At 54.7% G+C, this 19,359-nt stretch overlaps 1 protein-coding gene across 2 annotated transcripts in view; it reads right to left on the bottom strand.

Moving 5' to 3' along the window:
• Window positions 1-17,359, bottom strand: part of COL2A1 (collagen type II alpha 1 chain) — a 29,993-nt gene extending 12,634 nt beyond the window's left edge. Inside the window, 23 exon segments of one of the 2 annotated variants that reach the window (NM_001001135.3) lie at window positions 254-361; window positions 673-726; window positions 900-998; window positions 1,092-1,136; window positions 1,414-1,512; window positions 2,925-2,978; window positions 3,461-3,505; window positions 5,938-5,991; window positions 6,539-6,583; window positions 6,871-6,924; window positions 7,062-7,115; window positions 7,518-7,571; window positions 8,311-8,364; window positions 8,788-8,841; window positions 8,947-8,991; window positions 9,623-9,700; window positions 10,672-10,773; window positions 10,918-10,971; window positions 11,072-11,104; window positions 11,206-11,238; window positions 11,445-11,461; window positions 12,929-13,135; window positions 17,249-17,359. In NM_001001135.3, the coding sequence (NP_001001135.2) occupies window positions 254-361; window positions 673-726; window positions 900-998; window positions 1,092-1,136; window positions 1,414-1,512; window positions 2,925-2,978; window positions 3,461-3,505; window positions 5,938-5,991; window positions 6,539-6,583; window positions 6,871-6,924; window positions 7,062-7,115; window positions 7,518-7,571; window positions 8,311-8,364; window positions 8,788-8,841; window positions 8,947-8,991; window positions 9,623-9,700; window positions 10,672-10,773; window positions 10,918-10,971; window positions 11,072-11,104; window positions 11,206-11,238; window positions 11,445-11,461; window positions 12,929-13,135; window positions 17,249-17,333 (1,527 nt within the window). In that variant the 5' untranslated portion in view covers window positions 17,334-17,359. 2 annotated transcript variants of the gene reach the window in all.
• Window positions 17,360-19,359: the final 2,000 nt, after the last annotated feature.

Genomic DNA, 19,359 nt, shown 5'->3' with positions numbered 1-19,359 from the left:
CCACTCGCGCCACCTGGGAAGCTCCAGGCGCAAGATTCTGAGAGATTAACTTCTTGGGCCTGCCCCCACCTTTTGGAAAGAACTCCCACTGCTTCATGTCACCCAGGGGTGAGGGAACTAAGGAGTGTGGAGGTGGGTGGAGAAAAGGTACATGAGGTCCACAGACTTGGCAAAGACCCAGAGCCACAGGAACTCAACTTGTATCTCCAGGGCACACCCAATGAGCGTGGGGAAAGACTCCTGGCCCACTTACTCTTTCTCCAGGGGGACCGGCGGGCCCAGCACCACCAGGTTCTCCACGGGCACCTCTTTTCCCTTCTTCACCAGCAGGACCAGGGGCTCCTTGGGGACCAGCAGGGCCCTGAGAACCAGCATAGCAGAGAAACAGGGTGAGTCTTTGCCTGCCCCTGGGGCAAGCACAGGCCTGACATGAGGAGGAGGTGGCTATGACTGCTGTTTCAGGGCTGGGGGACCTGGGGAAGTGAGGTCACAAAGGATCAGCTGGGTGAGGAGAAGTGGCAGTCAAGCTGGTCAAGCCGAAGATGACAGCTGAGACTGCATCAGCTTCTCTGTCACATCTCATCTCTGGGTACACCCTCAGAGGGCCCAGGGTAGGGGACACGCCTGCTGCGGAGGTGGGCAGTGGGCCAGGGGTGGCAGCCAGGTACTCACCGGTTCTCCCTTGGGGCCTTGTTCGCCTTTGAAGCCAGCAATACCAGGCTCACCCTTAACAAAGGAGAAAAGCAGGTTCTTACACTCCGTTCTCCCCACGGCCCTAGAAGTCCTCCGCCACCCCACCTTAAAGGCAGCCCACTAGAGGACTCTGTGGGCACAGGAGGTAGGGGTGGCAGGTTTGACTCTGGGGCTGTGGGTGGGACTCGGGGTTCACTGGATCTTACCGTTTGACCTTTTGGGCCCAGAGGACCAGTTGCACCTTGAGGGCCGGGTGGACCACGGGGTCCAGGGAAGCCGGGAGCACCAGCAATGCCAGGGGCACCCTGTCAGCATGAGCAGAGAGAAGGGCATTAGGAGGGGGGCGCGAGGAGGGACTGACCCCACCTGGAGGAGCTGAGTCCGAGGGCGGCACTCACAGCAGATCCCTTGGCTCCAGGGATTCCATCAGTTCCAGGGTTGCCCTGAAAAAGGAGACAGTGTCGTTATAAGATAAGCAGTGAAGAATACATCTCCACCCCACATCGTGCTCCTAGGCCCCTGGTCCGTTCCAGGTGGGACCCTGCGAGACACTTCAAGGGAGGATGGGTGATGGAGGGAGATGTGTCTCTAGAGACTGGTGGGGGGTGGCAGGCATTGAGCCAGAAGGAAGGTGTGATGATTGAGGCGCCAGGGGCCTCAGCAGAGAGTCAAGTGTGCCAAGGCCTCAGACCCCAGACCCTTCAGGCAAAAGACACTCACAGCAGCACCAGCTGGCCCAGGGGACCCAGGAGTACCCGGTTCACCGCGAGGACCCTGGGCGCCTTCGGGACCTCGAGCACCGGTGGGGCCAGCTTCACCCTGGAAAGAGGCAGGGAAGGATGCGGTGAGGACAGGTCAGTGGGACACAGACCCCGTGGGCAACAGTTCAGGACAAGCTGTGCACATTCCAAAAAGGGTTCCCATGCAGGCTACCTGGCTGGGCCCGCTGACCTGATGACTTTCTACCTGCCCTACTCTACTCTCCATCTCCCCTCTCCTTGGTGGCCACCACGAGCAGGCACACAGGTTCATGTTACAGGCTGGGCTTTGTGCTGGTTCCCTAAGCACTCATCAGAAAAGCCTGAGCTGGGCAGCCTGCCAGTCCAGCTTTGTGGGATGATGGACAGATGGCTGAGATGGGTAGGCACCTTTACCTCCCCTTCCCCACCTATTTTGTCTTTTATTGAGGCTCTTGAACATCTCAGCTTGGGGCGCCACTGGGCTTGTATCTGGCTAATGTGAACCAGGCTCTGAGTCAAGCCTGTTTGAAGGAAGCCAGCAAGCCAGGGCAAAAGGCAAGCTGGGGGACCAGCACCCCAACACTACTTTTCCCAAATGGCCTTTGCTTTTACTTTCATTTTTTCCTGAAAGATACAGCTGGCTGTGAGCTGGGCTCTCTGGACGGCGGAGTCCCTGGGGAGGACTGCTGACCTGGAGGGAGGGCACGGCCTCCTCAGGTTTCTTCTCAGAACATTCTTGTTTTACTTTTGTAATTATTATTTTCTAAAGGTCAGGCCCCCTCACCTTCCTCTGTCCCTCTTCACAATGGGTCTCCTTCACCCAGCTCCTGCGGCCTCAGACACTGTCTGGTTGCCATGGAAACCCCCCGAAGGGGAAAAGCAACCTGATGCCAGTGACCACATGGAGGCTCCTTATTCATCTCCTGGCCGCACCAGGAGAGAATTCCCAGGGACGCACGTGTGTTGGAATCCCTCCTGGGCCACAGGGGCCTTTGCCTGAACTGGCTGGCCTCCCACTGGCCTCTATTAATCCTTGGAAGAACTCTATTAACACGGTTTGGGAGAGACAAGCTCTGCCCCCCCAAGATGAAGCAGGGATGAGAGGGAAGGATGGAACCATCTCTGCTCTCACTTCCCTCCAACTCTCTTCCGGATCTAAGTCAGCTGAGCTTTGCCTTTTTTCTTCAGTTTCCTGATCTTCGGTCCCCTCCCAGGTCTCAGGGGTCCCCCCATCTTTTTCTGCCTTGTCCCACTCTGAAGCTGTAACTGTATCTCCAGCTTTTTATCATTCTGTCTTACTTTCCCTTCCAGCTGGTGACTCTGCAAAATGCCTGGCTATTTCCTTGCTTCCACGGAGAGCAGCAGTGGGGCAAGGGGTGGGGCAAGGGGTGGGGGACACTCCTCCAAAGGGAAGGTGGATCATCTGGTGGGGGCAGTCAGCAAGGGTTATGGGGAAAGGGGGGGTCCTGACTCGACAAGCAGGACACGCACCTTGGCACCAGGAGCACCAGGAAAGCCAGGACCGCCAGCAGGACCCACAGGACCCTGGAGGAAGCAAGCAGATGCAGGGGTGAAGGCCCAGTCTGGGCAGACTATCTCTAGCCTCCAAAGCAAGCCACCCCCTCACCTCCCCTGCCTTCCCACCTTTGTACTGATATTGCTCTATACCCACTGTGGCCAAAAGTCCCTGGATGAAAATTGTCCCCACTGCCAGTGTCCCCAAGCCTGGCTTGGGGAAACTGCATTTCTGATGCAGTATATAGTTTCTGACTATATACATGGTGAGAAGCAAGTCGTTCTTTCACCTCCCTCTCTACCCATCCCCAGAAAAACTACCAAAAGTGTAGCTGAGAAAAATGAACCACTGCTTCAAAGCTTGTTACCAACATACCCCCTTAGTAATGAAAAGTTGTTCCTCTTTTTCTGGGAGAATCCAGAACGTGGCCTGGATACTGAGTAAACACTGCCACTTCGCTGGGTGGCTGACTGGGACTCAGGTAGACCTGCTTGGGGTGAAGTGCACTTACCGGAGGCCCTGCAGGGCCTGGCTGACCGTCATTGCCTCGAGCACCCTGTGAGCGAGAAGGAAGCAGCCGTTATGGGAGCCACCCACATGTCCAGTCCCTCTCACGGTGCCCCAGGGCTGAGCAGGAGGCTGGCAGGCGTGCGCTGCAGGGGGAAGCAGCCCCAGGACCCTCCATGGTGGCTTTGAGAACTGGGCCTGCAGTGGGCTTGCTCTCAACCTCAGAGAACTTGGGTAATTTTCCAGCTACTCCATCATTTCTTAAATTTCCACTTAGACCCCAAATATCCCCAAATTCAAGGCCATGTTATCATTGAAAGACTCAGTGAAAATGAAACAGCCAAGCATCGATTCTGACTCAGTTCTTCCTGCCTGTTGCAGCAGAAAGCTCTTTCAGGACTCGGTTAATCTCCTTGGTCAACTCTTGGATCTGTGTCCCCATCCCCAACCCACAGAACAGCCTGCTTCCATGGAACACAGAGAAGCTGCAGTGCATCTGCTACCAGCCCAGGAAGAAGCTTGGCGATGGGGACAGGGCGCCGGGCACAGCCTGAGGACCGAATTTGTCCTGAGACTTCTTTCACAGACAGCAAGGCTGCCGGCTCTTCCTCTATAGGCCATGCACTTTGAGGGTGAGCACCTCCAGGGTCTCTTTCTCGAGGCCCCTCCGGGTCCCGGGAATCATTAGGCCGGGTGGAGCTGGGCCGGGCACCGGGTCCTGGAAGACCTCAGCTGAGCCCCGCCTGCCTGCCTCTGCCTCTCCTGGGAAGCTGAAGAAGGATGCTTTAGGGGGAGCTCCTGTTTTAAATAAGACTCAAGTCTTTCTCCTGGCTGTGGTCCATTTCTCATGACTGAGACTCTCCCGGTTGGCATTAACCAGGGAAGCAGGAGAAGATTTAACAGAAGAAAATGTCACAGGGAACATAAACCCTCAGCACTGGCCAGAGCCCCTTCTGGGCTGGCTGCTTCGCAAAGCACCCTCCCTTCAAGGGTCAGCCAGAGGAGAGGCCTGGGCTGCTTGTGAGCAAGGGGAGTGTGGTGCTGCCCAAGAGGCCAAAGTTGGACAGGCATCAAGGGCTCCCCCTGCCTGCAGGAAACTGGGGAGTGGGCACCATCTGGCCCACGGTGGGAGGCACGTGACCACAGCCCAGCCCAGCCCCTGGTCAGGCCTGGACACCAGGCCTGCACCGGGAGCTGTGTGACGCTGTCACTCCTCCATGCCAAATCCTATGCACACCCTGCCGGTCTGACTACCGCAGGGACAGGAGTCAGCAAGGAGAAGTAAGAAACGGGGCCAAGGGAGGAGGAAGGAGAACAGGGGTGCAGGGCATCTGTGCCCCTCATGGAGTGTGGCCCCCATGACTCCAAGCCTGGCCAAAAAGGCACAAGCCAGGTCTGGACAATCTGTAGCAATCACGGTGCTTCTTGGCAGGCCCGGGGCTCTCTAATCCCCTCACACAAAGTGACCTGGGGACAAGCCACTTCAACTGCTTTGGCCGACAAATGGGGGTTGAGACTGCATGCTATTTCACTGATCTGCTTCTGAGGGAAATTGCTGCCAAAACAGATACATTATCTGGACAGCAGCACAACGGAGGGAAGCTGATTTACTTTGGCCGGTCCTGCAAGGACCCACGAGGAGGGGCCTCAGAGCCTGGGTGGCTGGGGTGTGAAATCAACAGAGAGCATAATCTTTCTTAAACACAGCTTTCATCGCATCACTCGCCTGAGCAGGCGTCCACAAGGGCTCTCTATTGCTAAGGGATCAGAGCTAAACACCTACACCTTCCACTGCTACAAATCCCCACGCTCTTAACTCCCCCATTAACGCGAGGCCACCAGAGTCCGAGGCTGCAGATCACGGCTTGTCTTAGGCTAGTTAGCCATTCAGTGCCTCAGTTTCTTCTCCTCTAAAAGGGGGAGGACAACAGAATCCGCCTGGCAGGATTCGAGGGAAGGCTGGATAAGACAATGCGTCTGGGTATCAAACAGAGGACGTGCCCGTGAAGCGGTGGCCACTGGTGTATCACAGTGTCACCAACAGTGCAGTAATGTAAAGTATGTGAGTTGACCCTAGACTGATACACTTTTCTAGAGCAGCATCTAAGCGAGCAGAAAGAACTAAAAGGAACACAGTACTATAGCCAACTAAAGTCTGTCCATAAATTCAAACAGGATTGACTGGGGAGTGGGTGAGACTGTCGAGGGATTACCTGAATAATCGAGACTGGTTAAAGAGACTCTTGTCCTCACACGCCAGCTCTCCCATGGCCTCCCCCCACCCCCCAGTCCTCCGACTGTGCAGACCCAGCCTGAGGATCTGTGACGGGCACACTCAGAGTGAATCCTCACAGGAGGATGATACTGTCTACACATCGTGGGGTTGCTTTGAGGGTCAGGTGAAATAACCCTGAATACAAGTGCCTCGTGAACTCCAAAGAGCTGGGCAAATGGTAGCTCTGGGTCTTGTCAGTTACTCACTGCAGCGCCGGCAGGGCCAGTCCGTCCTCTCTCACCAGGCAAGCCGCGGGGACCCTGGAACACACACCAAGAGGCACAAGCATGAGTTGGTTTAAGGACCGCTCGGCCCCATCACTTAACCTGCAGGCCCTTCATGGACACTGGAAGGGAGGGAGCCAGTAGCCCCCAGGAGGCAAAGGTGTGGACGCCCCTGGTCCCGCCTTCCTGATTCAGGACCCTCCTATCACACCAAAGGTTTCTCTGCCGTGGCAGGATACACAGGTGCTCCCATTGTTACCTATTAGGAGCCCTGTTATAGGCACATCTTGTTCCTTGCAATAGACGAACTCCCCCAAATGTTGAAAATAAACAGAATTTGTAAAAATTGAAGCACACCTTCAGTGTGTTACCAGGGTTATTTCAAAGAAATGCTGGTGAGCCCTTGCACAAACCATCCAGTTGACACACTTTACTTTTTGCTCATAATCGAATCAATCTACAAAACTGAGTATCTACTTTGCCCAAAGGGAGCGGTGGCATCTACAGTGGCGCCATCTGCTGGGCTTTAGAAGGTGTCTCAAGAGTGTCTGGAGGCCCTCCAGGGGGTGGTGCTCATACTCACCATTGGGCCTGGAGAACCGTTCTCACCTGGGGAACCACTCTCACCCTGGAAAAAAGATGCGGAGGGTCAGCGAGCAGGGCCCCCTCTGCCAGCCCGCAAGACAATTCCCATGGAGGAAGCCGGACGCTCTGGTCATCTCAGCTAGCGCCGACACCTCCAAGCTTTAGTTCCATGAGGGACAATTCCCGGAGCTCTCCAGACCTGCTGCTCATTCATTAAGTTGTAGTGCTGGGTGTTCCTAACCCAAGCTGTTCAGACGTCCTAACTCCACTGAGCTCAGCAGCATCTCCTCATCGTCCGTCCCCCATGCCCACGTGCTGCTTGGTCCTTACCTTCACACCTGGAGCACCAGCTTCTCCCTTAGCACCATCTAGACCTGGGTAACCCTACGGAACAAGAGAAGACTTTCAATCACACTTCTGGGGAAGCCGAAGAGGACGATTCATGTCCGCCCCACCAAGAGTTTTTTCTCCCTTGGTCAATCTTTTTTCTTCTTCCAGCACTCTCCCCCTATGATACTTACTCTGTGACCTTTGACACCAGGAAGGCCTGGGGTTCCTGGGAAACCACGAGCACCCTGCAATCCAAAGCAGAGATGTTCAGAGCACTGAGCAGAACCAGGTAAAGGCGGCCTTGGGCTGATGGGAGAGGCCTTGGAGCCAGGTCCCTGGGTGGCCAGGAAGCAGGGGAAGCCCGGCACCAGGAACATCTTTCAGTCACTCCCAGAATCCCCCTCTCTGTGCCTCACCCCGGCTTAGGCAAAGTGGGTGTGAACATTTGCCAGCCCCCTCGGATGCCCCTAGCCTGTGCTAGGATCAGAGACATGGTCGTCAGCATGAAAGCGTGATGTATGTGGGGACCGCTGGAACTTCAGGAGCGAGCTATCAGAGCTAGATGAGCTGGGTGGGAGGCCACTGCGTTTGTTTCAAGGACAGAGACGCTGGGAACGAGACTAGCGACTGGGAAAGGTGGGTTTTACCTGAGGGCCAGGAGGGCCTCTCTCGCCAGATTTTCCAGGCTTTCCAGCTTCACCCTGAAGGGAGAGAGATGTACCTCAGCTTCCTCAGAAGACACGTTAGCATCACTGGGGCACTCCAGCATGTCATCACTCCTCCCAGCCTGCTGTGCCTTTGCCCACTGGCTTCCTCATCTCCCCCCACCCCTGTAGGTCCCAGACTTCCCTGAATGTCTTCCCTGCCTGTGCCCTGGGCAAGCTCCTCTGCCCCCCACAGCCTCCAGCCTCCCCTGGTGGGCTCACTGTCTCCTCTCACAGGTGCTGCTGACCAGCCTGTGTTCCCTAACCTCAGAGATGTTCACTGCCTAATGGGATTCTCACGAGCAGCTTCAGCGCCAGTTCTCCTCTCTCCCCTTCGTTTACATCCCTTGCAGACATCCTGACTCAGCCTGAGCTTTCCCCAACTCATTTACAATTAAGATAATCTTGGGCTGTTGAGTGTTTCTCTTTTGTTTTCCCTTCTCTGCATCTTTCCCCTTGTGTTTTCCCTCTCCCTTCTCTCACTTCTCAATTTCCCTTCCTGGAGCTAATGATGTTTTAATTATTTCCCTTCCCAGTGGGTCCAAAGTTGTCCCCAAAGGCACTTGCAAGCTAAGTTGCCAGTGGAAATGTAGACAGTGCAGTGTCTGAGTCTCTGCCTGACGAGCCCCGCCCCCTGGGCCCAGCCGAGGGTGCATCCGCCCATCACCGCCCAGCACCCCCTCTCTCCAGGCCCTTTCAAGTGAGGCAGCCACTTGATTGACTCAGGTGTACTCACATCATCACCAGGTTTCCCAGGGGGGCCAGGAGGACCACGGGGGCCCATGGGACCCTACAAACAAAATAAGCGAGCTTAAGAGATGGTTGGAGGGAGGAAGACACCAAATCAGTGGGCGAAACCCAGGGATTATAGCTTTTGGAAGCTAGTTCATCTAAAAGGAAAAAAAGATGGAGGAACCCAGTTTGTGCCGAGACAGAGCATAAGCGTAGAGCAGATCATAGCGGGAGGCAGTGGACAGCACAGGCCAGCAGGGGTGACCCAGGAAAAGGACTGACATGACAGAATCCTGGGTGGTTCCTGCCTCATCTGGCTCCCTGTCAGTTCCCCCAGAGCTAAGACGGGACATCTGAGCTTCCTTTGAGCCCTCCACTGTAGAAAGCACTGGGCAGAGCCCGGAAGGCGACAGGACTAGGGTGTGAATGGCACATCGCGGGAAGGTCCCCCCAAGAGGGCAGGGCCAGCACCAGCACTCACAGAAACACCGGGTTCACCAGGTTCACCAGGGTTGCCTTGAAATCCTTGAGGTCCCTAAAAAGTAAAGCGAGGACACCAGGTTGGCCCCCCAGAATGGACATCAGAGAGCTTGAAAGCATCTGTGTCCCCACTTTCCAAAAGGAAAAACCCAATACTTACGGGAGCACCAGCAGGGCCTGGGGGTCCCCGAGGTCCCATGGGGCCCTGCATTGGAACAGAAAATGAGGAGCTTTACTGGAAAGGCTTCACCCTCGGCCTCCATGGTGCTGCCGCCTCCCAGCCAACAGTCCAGACAAAGGACAAGGAGTTACTCTGTGAGCAGGGGGCCGGCAGGGGCTGCTCCCTCTCATTTCCCTCTCCCCTTGCAACATTCTATTTTTATTTATAGGTACCATTTGGACAGAGAAGCTGGCCTTGCTTTCCCCTGGACAGCAGCCATGTTTACTAAAGTCTGAGTTTCATTTAGCATGTGCCAAGTGGGAGCTGCGGGGCTGAGATTTCCTGCTGGAAGTCTTGTGGATGCTGGAGAACAGTGGCTGCTGTCTGCATTCTTCAGTTCTCATTCCAAGAGCAATAGCAACTGGCCTTCTGACAGATCAGCCTATATGCCTCTCTCCATCCTCATTCTTCTTAGTCACTCCAGCGCATCATTAAAACTGGCATCCATCGCCATTAAAAACCAAATGCTCTGGGCTAGCTAAATGGGAGGTTATATAACTGATGGGGAAGGGCCGCTCCAAGTAATTATCTCTAAAGTGAGGTTGTCAGAGTCCCTGGCTCTGCTGAGGGCCACCTCTTGCCATTTTGGCTGCAAAGAACTGGTGCCTTTTCTTACCATTGGTCCCTGCATTACTCCCATCTGGGCGCCACCAGCCTTCTCATCAAATCCACCAGCCATCTGGGCAGCAAAGTTCTGCAAATAAACCCAACAACATTAAAAGCTTGAGAGGCTACATGCTTTTCCTACATGGCTAGGTAAGCTATATCTGGATAGAAAAAAACTCTGTTGAAGACTAATCTAGCATTGATCAGAAACACTAATGATTCCTAAAAAAAAGTTTTGGAAATGGCTTATTAGATGACAGTGGCATAACCATTTCCCTGGGAGATGAAGTGTTACTTGGAAGAGTATCCATTACTTGCAGTTCATTTTGTAAGTTTTAATTCTAAAATATCAAATATGTTATTTCACATAAATTGAAGACTATAACTAAAATATCACTTTTAAAGGTTCTTTTTTTTTTTCTTTTCTAAGACCTTAATGCCCAGAAAAACACTAAAATCAACAGTCTTGAAATATTTTAGCAGAAAATATAGTAGGCATCTATGAGCCATTCAAGTTTAAAAATTTAAATCATAGCAAACATCAAAATGGCAAACTTGCAAAAACCGGGCAATAATATAATTTGTTGACTGGTCTGATTCCAAAAACAACTTTAGCCACACACCTTTACTCAGTGGGGCTCTTTCATGAGAATAAATAGTTGCTTGGAATGTACTTGGCAAAGACGAAGCTTCAATGTCTTCCAAGGACAGTGGTCACTCTTCTTCCAGGGAACCGCAAGTGCCCAGTCATCCTCTCCTCCAACCCCTACACCCACTCCCAAGGACCAGCCACACAGTAGAGATGCCAGGAAGCCAGGTAACTGAAGACTTTCTTTACAGAAAGCCAGTGAGTGAACAAAGTCAGTCCTTAGCGCCACAGTCTCATGCCCACTGTGTGATTCCACTAAATTACAGGCCTGAGGGAGAAGTCCATGTTCAAGACAGGCTGTGGACACACTTCTGGCAGCCCTGGGAGCCAGCCAGGTGAGCGTGACTAGCAATTTAGAAGCCACATTTCTGGAGGGACAGCCTGGAGGAAGGGGACATAAGGATACTTACTCCACCAAGGCCAGGGGGGCCAGGGGGGCCGGGAGGACCAGGGGGGCCAGGGTTTCCAGGGGTCCCAGGCTCTCCATCTCTGCCACGAGGTCCAGGAGCACCCTTGGCAGAAAGAGAAAGAGGCCCCAGTGTGAAGCAGCATGTATACAAGACCCATCTGTCTATGCGGTGCCCTTGAGGCATTTGGGGGTCCTTAGAGAACCTGGGGAGTCCACAAGGGTCACACAGCATTGTTTCTCTACTCACTTTTTCACCTTTGTCACCACGATCACCTCTGGGTCCTTGTTCACCTGCGGGTCCCTGAAAGTGAAGAAAACATTGAGACAACAGCAAGACCGGGAGAGTCTGCTGATCAATAACTCAAGAAAAGCACGGAAAACGGGGTTTCTCTCTCTCTTACCTGAGGTCCAGGAGGTCCCTTGGGTCCTACGATCTGTGAGAGAGACACCCACAAAACGGCAAGTTAGAAGAGACCTCAAGGAAATGACCCAGTTAGAAAAGTCGATGCAACATGGGAGTAGAAAGTGTACTCACGTCCTTGATATCTCCAGGTTCTCCTTTCTGTCCCTGAAACATGAAACATTGTCAGGATTGAGTCAAGCAAGCTCACCAAGCCTCCAGTACAAAACAGTAGCCCCTGCATCAAGGTGCCCACTGAAACAGATCTTTTGTTGATGCCTAAAAACCACATGCTGAATGAGCACAGCATTGCTTTTAATGAAGAAAATATAAAGTGGGGGAAAAAAAAAGCAAACAACAACAAAAATCCTCACCTTTGGTCCTGGTTGCCCTGCAAATGGAAGAAATAGAGAAGGAAAATGTAAGAGTCATGAAATGGATAAGTACAACTTCTTGTCATTCAAACTTTCGTGAAGGGATCATAGAAAGGGACACAACCAGGCAAGGAGGTAGCTTCCTGTTACTCCACTGAAGCCTTCTGTTGGGGTGTTAGGTTTCACTGGGGTCTGGAGTTGCTGAGGTCCCAAGAGGAACAGAGATGACCCAGAATTTGTTACTGAAAGCCAATCAGCGTGCAGGGGCCAAAAAGAATACAAAGAACTCAAGGTCTATCAGCCACCGGGAGAGAAAGCACCCAAAACTGAGAAACGGAGAAGTTCAGTTTCTTCTCTTCCCCAGAGGGTAAGGAGACCCTCCCATAGCCCAAGCACCCTGCAACACATCCCCCACCCCAGAGGAAGAGTTAGGTATTTAGAAAGGTCTTACATTCAAGCTGGGTCTCCATGAAGCAAGCATAAAAAAACAGCAGAGCACAGAAGTTACAGAGGGCATTGGAGCCAGTGCCCCCCGAATCAATAACCCCTCCCCCATTTGTAGCAGCGAAATAGTAAAGGTGATCAACGCTTCACTCACATAGGCCCCCTCAGAAATGATCTGGGGCAGTGGGCTATCAAAGCGGCTTCCCCAAGCAGCTTTCCATGGTGGGTGAAGTGTTAAGGAAAGGCAACTGCTTGCTTCCTTTTCAACTGTCTTCTCTGCTTGATCAGGAAGAAAATGCTGAGGGCCACCCAAAAGGCCTAGATGTGTGTCCCCATCCCCCTTCAGGGGGATAGGGCATGGGTTCCAGAGCTGGGGAGGGGTCACCTGCACACCCACACATTCACCAGCCCCAGCTCCAGAGTGTAGGCACCTGGGGCTCTGTCCCGGGCCCAGCTCCGCTCTTCACCACTAGAACTCCCAGACCCCAGCTCTTCCTTCTGCTAGGAACTTGCTTCTTAATTGGCAGTCAATACCAACAGAGGCAAAACCAAAAGGAAACTGCCACCAATGCTCCGTATTTTTCAAAAGCGGTCCTGCCCTTTCTGTCGCCTCATTGGCCAGCAGAGCTTGCTCCACATTGAAGACCATATGTTTGGAGGCCTTCTACAAAGAAGCCAAGGTGTGGGCAATAGAGGGAGAATGAATCCATGTTTTGGCCAGAAGGAGCACTGGATCTCCACTGTGGCTCAAGGACTTTGCAGAGGTGCTCACAGTGAGGACGCTTGTGTGGAGTCCCCTCTGTCCTCCAGGTCTTAGGAGCATATTTTCTGGAGGTTTCAGGTGAGGAAGGACCCCTCTGGTGTGTCAGGCTCACTCAGTGCCATCCTGCAAGCGAGAAGTCGCCTTTCCCTTCAGCTGCTGGGGTGCCATGGATAACCAGTCCCTCTGCTTCACAGAGATGACTGGCATCCATGGCAGGGCATTTGCTGCCCCTGCAAGTAATTTATTTATGTGGAACAGGAAATAAATAAATTACGACCACTGGCAGTGGGGAGGTCAGCTGAGCAGATGGGGCAGCACTCTCCGAAGGGGGTCTCGGGGCTGAGGCAGTCTTTCATGTCTTCACAGATTATGTCGTCGCAGAGGACAGTCCCAGTGTCACAGACACAGATCCGGCAGGGCTCGGGCTTCCACACATCCTTATCATTATACCTCTGCCCGTCCTGCACACAGCTGCCAGCCTTCTCTGCACCGAGGGTGGGGCGGGGGAAGCAGAGAGCCAAGGGAAGGAGGGGATGAGGAGCCAGAAGAGAAAAAGAGAGAGGTTGCAGGTCAACTTGACATCATTCGAATGCTGAAGCGTGTGGACTCCTGCCACCCAACATAGAGAACTTGTTACTTTTTCTAAGACATCATTCATTCTTCCAAGTAGTTAACAAATATTATTGTCCACTTTGCACTCTGCTCTCTATTCACCAATGAAAATCCTGACCCAGCAGGGAAGGTGGGGGGGCACTGAGGATGAAGTACTGTCTTCATGCATCTCATACTGGGGAGACATGATGATGTGGGGGTCATGGGCAAGTCAGAGTAGGAGCAGGAGGATGAGCCTCTGAACTGGGGTACTCAGGACTGTAAAGACAGAGGGGAGGGGAAAATGCAGAGACGCCCACACCCCACCCCACCCCCAACACAGGGACAGAGGCCTTCTTTCTTCTGCCTGCCTCTAGGAATTATGGGATCTGCTGAATACAACTGACAGCTAAAATCCAGAAGGCGTGGAGAAAATTCTACCCACAAAAATTAGACTGTATCAGCAGCCAGGCTCCATAAGTGGATATATGGGGGTGGAGGTGTGTGAAAGGAGGAGCTATTAGAGGTAGCATCTTGTCCCATTCTTTAAATAGTATTAGTCTTAGGACCAATTTGGGGAGGGGGTTTGGACCAGTCAAACAATACACCTGGATAGAACGCACGAGGGCTGATAAAATGCCCTGGGAGGCAAGCAGGGCCAAAGACCCCTCTGCGGGTGCTGACCTCCAGCTGGAGCCCCCTCTGGAGAGACCCTGCTTCCATCTGAAGACAACGGCTCAACGTGACGGAGGGGATATGGAAGGAGGCTTTGAATGCCTGGTCCCGGCCAAGAGTAGCCAGTCTAGGCCCGGCCCCCTCCAAGAATGCAGACAAAGAAAGGCACGGAGTAGTCCCCCTCCATAAGCGCCCTGCCGTCTGGAATTCACCCTGCAAACGAAGCCTGTGCTGACAAGAGCTCTCCGAAGAGGGCCAAGCGTGGCAGAGCCCGCACCACGTGCTAGGGAGCGCCCAGCGCTGTTTTTCTCATTAGAATCGTCAAAGCACTGGCAGCAAGGAATGAATAATAGGAAAGGGCCACAAACCAGGTGGACGGAGAAAGAAACGGGCCTGCCCCCTGGTCTTTAAGGAGACTCTGAAAGATAACCCCCCCTTTTTTTTTCCACTAGAAAAAAAAAAAAAATCCACTCAGCCTTTAGGCAAGATAATCACGGGGGGTGGGGTGGGTGGCGGGTGGGGGGGCGGGAAATCCTAGCATGAGTATCAAAATTGCTGGGCCACACCCACTGCTAAAATAGGTGGAGCTGCAGAAAGCGAGGGGTGGGGTCCGGACTAAAGAAGAACCCACTCTCAGCCAGGGGGGCCGTAGGGGGAAAAGAGTAAAATGCTGGACGAAGGGGTTCACCCAGGAGGCAGATCAGATTTCCCTCGGAAGGGCGGTCCGGGGATGCGCGGGCTCAGGGGCGGGGCCGGCAGCGCTGGGTGTGAGAGCCCTACGGTGACTCTTTGTGGCTGCGGCTCTGGACGCAGCTCGCCCACGGACACTGGGAGGGTGAAAAGTGCGATTAAATGACTGCCCCAGAAAGAAGCCAGCTCCGTAACCAGATCCCTTAGGTGTGGACGGAGGAGCCCAGCACCTCCATAATTGCTGTTCGAAACGGCTGCCGATAGCATCCCGGCGCGCCTGATCGTGTTCCCCTCATTACCGCAGGGCCGTATAAGCGACTCTTTGTAGCAGGCCAATTAAAAAGTTACGTCTTTTGGGGAACTGTTTTGCTTCGCGGCCGCTCCGCGCAGGGCTGGAGCCTGAGAGGTGGCGGCGGGCGGGCACAGGGGGGCATTGTGGGAGAGGGGGTCGGGGAGTACGGAAGAACCCACCGGACCTTGCCTCTCATGAATGGGGCTTTTCTCGAGCACACACAGAGTCCGATTCACAGGTCTCCGCAAGGAATCAGTTTAAATAAATACGGGCAGCGTTTCAGCCCCATCTGGAAGCCATCGCTGCCAATCTCCTAACGCAAACAAGCCTCACAAAGACGGATTGAGGTCTCTCCCCCAAGCCGAGGGGCACTTTTCAGAGACGAGGGCTGTGAAATGCAGATGTGGGTCAAAAACGCAGCAGCCAATAAGCTTCTCAAACTTGTGGAAAGATGGGGAGGAGGGGCGTGCCCGAGCCCTAGGTTACTGACATTCCTGACGTCCACGCAGACTGCGTCCTTCCCCACGTCACGTCTTTGGGTCCAATGACCCAGGGGAGTGGGTTACCCGGCCAGGGTGCGCTAGGGCGCAAAGCCAGCGGCTCCAGTGCTCTGCCCTTGGGGAGGGGGGTGGGGGGAGGAGCGACTGGGAGATCTGGGCCCAAAGAGCTGTGGAATTCATTCCCTCCTAGGAAAGTTGCGGCGCTGAGAACGCTCTGCCGCTTAAGTGAGCGCCTCTAATACCAGATGGAGAGTTTGGGGATTTTGAGAGTCACCTAGCTAATTCCATTGCGCACTATGGCAGAGATCAGTCAAGAAGACAGCTTTTGTGAGTGTGTACGTGCAAATTTAGGACAAATATATAGTCAATGCGACCTGGGGCCCCTTAGAGACACCGTATTCCAACAAGTGCCGTGAGCGCGCCTCCAGCTTAGTGCACCTCCCGACCCCCTGGCCAAAATCTTCAGCCTGAGGCTCCTTGCAGCTGCGCCCGGGCTCCAGTTCTGCCCCTGTCGACCACCCTAACAAACGGAAAGTCCTTCTGGCCCCGCAGCCTTCTAAACTGTCTCCAGAGAGAGCCTGGTGGCAGGCGAGACTGCACAGAATCGTCGGCAGACGGACTTTTGATTTCCATACCTTCCCCCCAAATTTCCCCTGCGATTGATTTACAATCTGTAACATACAAAGACAGGGCTGGAATCCCAGCCGTCGGAAACGTGCCCAAACACGTGGAAAAAAAAATCTTCTCTACTTAATACACTTTCCAGGCTTCATTTGTCCTAAATATAATCCCAGACAGTGGGACTTTACCAAAGGAGATGATGGAAAGGTGCGGTTCGAACTGTCTTTGGACCAGATTGTAAAACTGCCATCTCTAACTATATACGGTTGAAATTGTTATAGCAATCGACCAACCGTGTCCCACTCCTCTGCTACACACACACACACACTCGCTCACTCACTCCTGGCAGAGCCTCGGCTAGTTCCAGAAACTTTTATGAAAGTAACTCATTGTAGTACCTGGCTGGGGGTGGGGGTGGGGGGCGGGAAGGGGCGGATGGGGGGAAGACAGCGGGGAGGGGGCGCTATTTCCCCGGACGTTTCAAAAGCAAGGTCTGGTTGGAATGTTATCGCCTTTCAGATGGCCTCTCCTGCGGGAAGTTTCTGTATCTTATAGAGGCAAGGGGAAAGCCGAGATGCCAAGCGGGCTGCACCTTGCTCCTGGGCCAGCCATGAGGGGCAGAAAACCCACGAGGGGCGCTAAGATCTCAGGGTGTCTTTCTGAAGCCCTTCATCGCGGCCTCGGGTTTCAGCCTACTAGTTTCAGAGCATCTCCTTTGTCTAACCAACTTCCCTTTGAACCCCAGATACCGACCCCTGGACACGACTGGGAATTCAACCCCTTGGCGCTTGCTCGCTTCTTCGCTCGTGCTGTTTCTCTCCTACTTTTCCTAAGATCTATGGGCCACAACCTGTTTTGCTGAACCCTGAGTGCTTGGGTGAGGCAAGCAGTGTGCTTGTGCGCTTAATTATCAAAGCTGGTGAAAGAGCGCGCTTGAATCTAAGCTCAAACTTCCGACCTGACGCTTTGCTTCTTTAATATTCCTGCGCAACGCAAGGACCGGCAAATGCCTCCAACCACCACCCGCAGGGAGGACGCTAGGACAGAGCCCCTGACTTGCAGAATTCCACTCGATAAGCTTCTGTGCATCCTGCACCCGTCTCCGCGCGCTTTGACCCCGGAGCCGCTCTAACCCAGACCCGCGGGCTCCAGAGCGCGAGAGGGCCAGGGAAGAGGATACTGAGGGTCGACACAGAAGGGTGGCAGGCGGGGGCTGTGGACGACTTACGGACATCCTGGCCGTGACACCGAAGGACAGCGGCGACGAGCAGCGTCAGCAGCACCAGCGTCTGGGGAGCCCCGAGGCGGATCATAGCTCACCGCGGGGCCTGGCGGAGCCGGGCCCGGGCGGAGCGCAGCGAGGCGGCAGGAGCACGGCGTGGGTCCGGGTCTCTACCGCGCCCTCATGCAGGAGGCCTTCGGAGCAGGAGGAGGAGGCAGGAGACCCGGCAGCCCAGCAGCGCTCTGCGTCTTCTTCCCGCCGAGGCGCCCGTTATATGCGCCCGGCCCTCTCGAGGCTGGCGAACTCGCCCAAACCGCGGGCCGCCCCCGGCCCCCCGCGGGGTTGTAACCTGAGACCCCGCCCCCGGAGCCCGCCTGGGCCCAGCCAGAGCCCGCACCTGCCCGGACCGGAGCCCCCCTCTCCGCTAGCCCTGCTTCCCGCCCCCCACCCTAAGTGTGCAGAGTGGCCTGATCGGGCGGGGCGCAGAGACGGCCCCTGTCTACCTCCCCCCCACCCATCCCGGGCTGCGGCGCTGCCCTCTCCGACCACAGGCGGGAAGGGGGGCCTCCGGCCCCTCCCCTCGGAGTTCTGCCCGGATTGGAGGGGTTGGGGTGTTTGCAGAGGCTCAGGCCGCGAGCGCTAGACCGTGGACGGAAAAGACTCGGGAGGGAGGAGGGGAAGCGGTAGAAAGAAGCAGAGGGGGAGGGAGAGAGGGGCATCGCATTGGGTCCTTGGGTTGCGGGCGAGGGGAAGGGCGCAAGGGGAGCCCACGAAGTATCAGGAGTCCTAAATCTTGGAGACTGGCAAGCAGGGCCAAGCTTGGTGGGGGGGAGGGGGGGAGAGGGTCGTCCCGATCTATTTTTTAGCCCCTTCTTGGAGCACCTGGCCCCTGGATTCCCACCTGGAGGTTCAGAACAACAGAGCCCCCCGCCCCCGCCCCAACTCCTCCCCTATCCAACTATGCGGTGAATGAGCTTCCTCTGGAAGCTCAGCAGACGTTGACCCGAGCCGAGCGCCGGGAATGAGGCCGGTGTTACAGCACAGACCGAGACCTGTGTGAAGGTGTGGAGGACCGGCGCAGACCCTGGGGAGAAGGCGCGAGGAGACACTGAAGACGGGTGGCGGGTGGGGTGAGGCGAGACTACAGCGTGCGCGCTGCGGAGGTCGGGGGCTGTCTAGTTCCAGGCTCAGCCTAGGTGTCTGCTGTCCCTGGCCCGGGTCCGGTAGTCCCTGGGGGGAGTGGGCGCTGCCGGCGGGGGTTGAGCAGCTCTGGCCAGGGACGGTCGGCCACTGCCGCAGCCCTGGCCCGGGAGGAAGCACGCCGCTCCAGCTGGACCGAGTTCTGTGAGCCGGGGGAGAAGCCAGAATTTCCTAGTTGGCCCCCTGGCCCTCACTTCCCACCTCATCTCACCTTGGCCTAAATGCTGCCTTCTCCCCTGGGCTCAGCTGTGCTGTCTTTTGGCTCCAGGTGTCTCCATTAATACCGGGGAGGAAAAGTTCCCTAACAGACCTCCTTCCTCTTGAGTAAACGGTTTTCTATCCCTGAGGATTTTAAGGTCCCCCAAGGAACTTTAGGCAGAAATGCAAACTTTCACAAAACTCAGAATTTGGAGCTTGACTTAACCAGTACTCCCCTCCCAGCGATGGGGTTTCTGCAGCGCTTTCCTCCTTGAAGCTGAAGCCACTTAGAAGCTGCTTTTCCCACCCAAGCCTCAGTCTTCACAGGAGGCTCTGGGCTTCTTCTCCCTCTCTCTCCACCCCCTCATGCTCTGATGCTTCTCAGAATAAAGCCCTGAATTCCAAGTGTGCAGAATTTAACTTCCGTGCAAGTGTGCTGGCTGGAAAGTGAAGGGGCTTACATTGTTTAAAGAAATACATCCATACTTTGTATGGATGGAGGTGGGTGAAGGTTTAAAGCACTGGTTCCAACTTCTCTACCTGCTGTAAGCCCTCCTTGCTATCCCGTCTTCCTGTTCAAGCTTCCTGTTCAAGTCCTTGCGTTAAGCTCTGAGCCTTTCCCCAGCCCCAGCCTCTGGCCAGAGAAAGCCAGTCTTACCCCCTGATATGTCCCATGCCCTCCTTGGAACCATGGCTTCTATCTTCTCCATCTGGAAGGT

This window comes from Bos taurus, chromosome 5, assembly GCF_002263795.3.
Source record: "Bos taurus isolate L1 Dominette 01449 registration number 42190680 breed Hereford chromosome 5, ARS-UCD2.0, whole genome shotgun sequence".
Classification (NCBI taxonomy): domain Eukaryota; kingdom Metazoa; phylum Chordata; class Mammalia; order Artiodactyla; family Bovidae; genus Bos; species Bos taurus.
The sequence above is the reverse complement of the archived record's forward strand: the minus strand, read 5'-3'. Positions and strand labels throughout refer to the sequence as shown.